General features: G+C 32.9%; 1 protein-coding gene across 1 annotated transcript; it reads left to right on the top strand.

Annotated features, from left to right (window-relative positions):
* The first annotated feature begins 217 nt into the window (after window positions 1–217).
* On the top strand, window positions 218–2,019 carry LOC141708614 (large ribosomal subunit protein eL18y-like). Its single transcript, XM_074512324.1, has 5 exons — window positions 218–351; window positions 453–542; window positions 633–761; window positions 1,160–1,342; window positions 1,744–2,019. Exons 1-5 carry the CDS (start codon window positions 349–351, stop codon window positions 1,900–1,902), a joined length of 564 nt encoding a protein of 187 aa, XP_074368425.1. The 5' UTR covers window positions 218–348; the 3' UTR covers window positions 1,903–2,019.
* The last annotated feature ends 512 nt before the right edge of the window (window positions 2,020–2,531 follow it).

The following is a 2,531-nucleotide window of genomic DNA, read 5'->3' as shown; positions in this document are numbered from 1 at the left end:
CTTATAAGTATTATCTACTTATCACTTTTAAGCCACTTATTAATTTTAAATCATAAGTTACTTATTTTAAAATTTCCTAAACGGTCACTAATTACTAATTAAACTACACATTGACTATTGAAATGGACGAAAAGTAGAACATATTCACAGCCACATTTAAAATGTGCAAGAGGAAAAACTGTCTAATATGGGCCCTGATATTTTTGGGCTACTAAGCATAAGCCCATTATTTAGGTCCATAACAGCTCTCTTCCTCAAAGCCGATACAAAAACCCTAGGCCCTTATTCCATTTAATTCATTTGCAGGAGTAGCGGCGAGACACAGAAGAAGAAGAATCAGCAACAGCCATGGTTTGTTGTTTTCCCTCAATTATTTACATTTTTTTAATCATAAATCATATTTTATTTAGATTTATTTCTTTAAAAATATCTGTTGCTGAATAAAATTACAGGGTATCGATTTAATAGCTGGGGGAAAAAGCAAGAGGACCAAAAGGACTGCTCCCAGATCTGATGATATTTACTTGAAGCTCATCGTCAAGGTTTTTTTTTTTTTTTTTTAATATTTGTGTGTGAATTATTCAATTGGTTTTGTGTATGCGTATTTATATTTTTATGTGCATTTTTGTTAGTTATATCGATTTCTTGTGAGGAGGACTGGAAGTAAGTTCAATGCTGTTATTTTGAAGAGGTTGTTTATGAGCAAAACTAACAAGCCTCCCATTTCACTTTCGAGGTTGATTCGATTTATGACCGGAAAGGTATTCATTTCACTTTCTGCTCATTTTATACGTCTAGTTGTCCATGTCTGTGCAAACTCAACGTTCTATATGATTTTCGGTAAAATGTAAATGTCTATATGATTGTTTCTAGTTCAAGATGCTTGAAACATAAGAGAAGTGTTAGTTGACATAATTTTTGCCAGGCACAGTGTATGATTATACGCCGTTAAAGAAACTTTTAATTATCCCATGATCACTGTCGCCCATCTATGCTTGGATGTAAAAATACGACAATTCGGTTTTCTTATGCATAAATTCTATGTTATGGACTTGCACTAGGAAAGTGATGACCTTTCAACTTCGTGCAGATATAATGTTGTGCATCTTAGTACCAGACTAATTTACTTATTTAATTGATTATATTATTGATGTTCTAGGAGGATAAGATTGCTGTGCTTGTTGGTACTGTTACCGATGATGTTCGAGTGCATGATATTCCTTGCATGAAGGTAACGGCTTTGAGATTCACAGAGACTGCAAGGGCAAGGATTGAGAAGGCTGGTGGTGAATGCTTGACATTTGATCAGCTTGCTCTTAGGGCTCCCCTGGGACAGAATACAGTAAGTTTGCTAACATTTTTGCTACTTAATGCTGTATATTGTTTCTCTGTGCCAATGTGTGTTGAGGTAAATTATTTTTGATTTTGATATTAAACTGCTGATGGTAGTAAATTCTGTGATATGGTTATCTTGTGCACTAGTCTATTTTGTATATAAGGCTTGTTAGGGAAGTGTTGAACTAATTTTGATTAAATTATCCTAGAAATGATGAGCTGATTAAAAACTAAAATTTTTATGCCACTTTTTGAAATGTTATTATTTGTTTCTGATGCTCTAAAAAACATCTGATTTGGTTTTCTTTTGCTAATGCCACTTTTTTTTAAATATTCTGTGATTATCTTTGATCTGAAAAACATCAGATTTGGTTTTCTTTTACTAAGTGGGTTTTTTTGACTTTATAGGTTCTTCTCAGAGGTCCAAAGAACTCTCGTGAAGCAGTGAAGCACTTTGGCAAGGCCCCTGGTGTGCCACACAGCCACAGCAAGCCTTATGTCCGATCAAAGGGACGTAAATTTGAAAAGGCTAGAGGCAAAAGGAACAGCAGAGGCTTTAGGGTTTGATTAATGGTTATGGTTGCAAGGCAAGCATGGCTTTTATCAAGAAATCTGGACAAGATTTTTAAATGTCTTCTAATGTATTTGTGTGGATTTTATGAGCTAAACAATTTTGTTTTTCTAGTAGCAGGCTGCAATGCATCACTTTTTTGGATACTAAAAACCATTTAACTTTAACTCATCCAATTTTAAGTCTTAAAATGAAGTTTTAAAATGTCTATCGGAAAACTTTTTTTTTTATCATACTATTAAATCGGAATTAGTCGGTAGACCTTGTACTTGAAGTGGTTAATTGGATAACCGTAAATTAATTAGAATGATTAATCGGAATACAAATTGTAGTACTTGTTTAGTAAATTATAAAAAAAATCTTAATTTATTAAAATAAATATATGAATTCTATAAAAAGATTACAGTGATTATTTGAATTATAAATTGAAGGGGGGCCATCTCAAAACAATTAATTGGGTGATTAATAACCACGTAGTAGAGATTTATAAGCACTTGGAGTGGAATGTTGATAAAATGCTGATTTGAAGCTCAATGATGCATCATCTTGGGTTGTGTTAACTTGAGAATTATATCAAGGTTGTCTTCATTTTAGAATGAAATGAAATGAAATAAATGTGCCAAGG

The sequence above is a fragment of the Apium graveolens genome, chromosome 2 (genome assembly GCF_009905375.1).
Source record: "Apium graveolens cultivar Ventura chromosome 2, ASM990537v1, whole genome shotgun sequence".
NCBI lineage: Eukaryota > Viridiplantae > Streptophyta > Magnoliopsida > Apiales > Apiaceae > Apium > Apium graveolens.
Note: the sequence above shows the minus strand (reverse complement) of the source record. Positions and strands in the feature narration are given on the sequence as shown.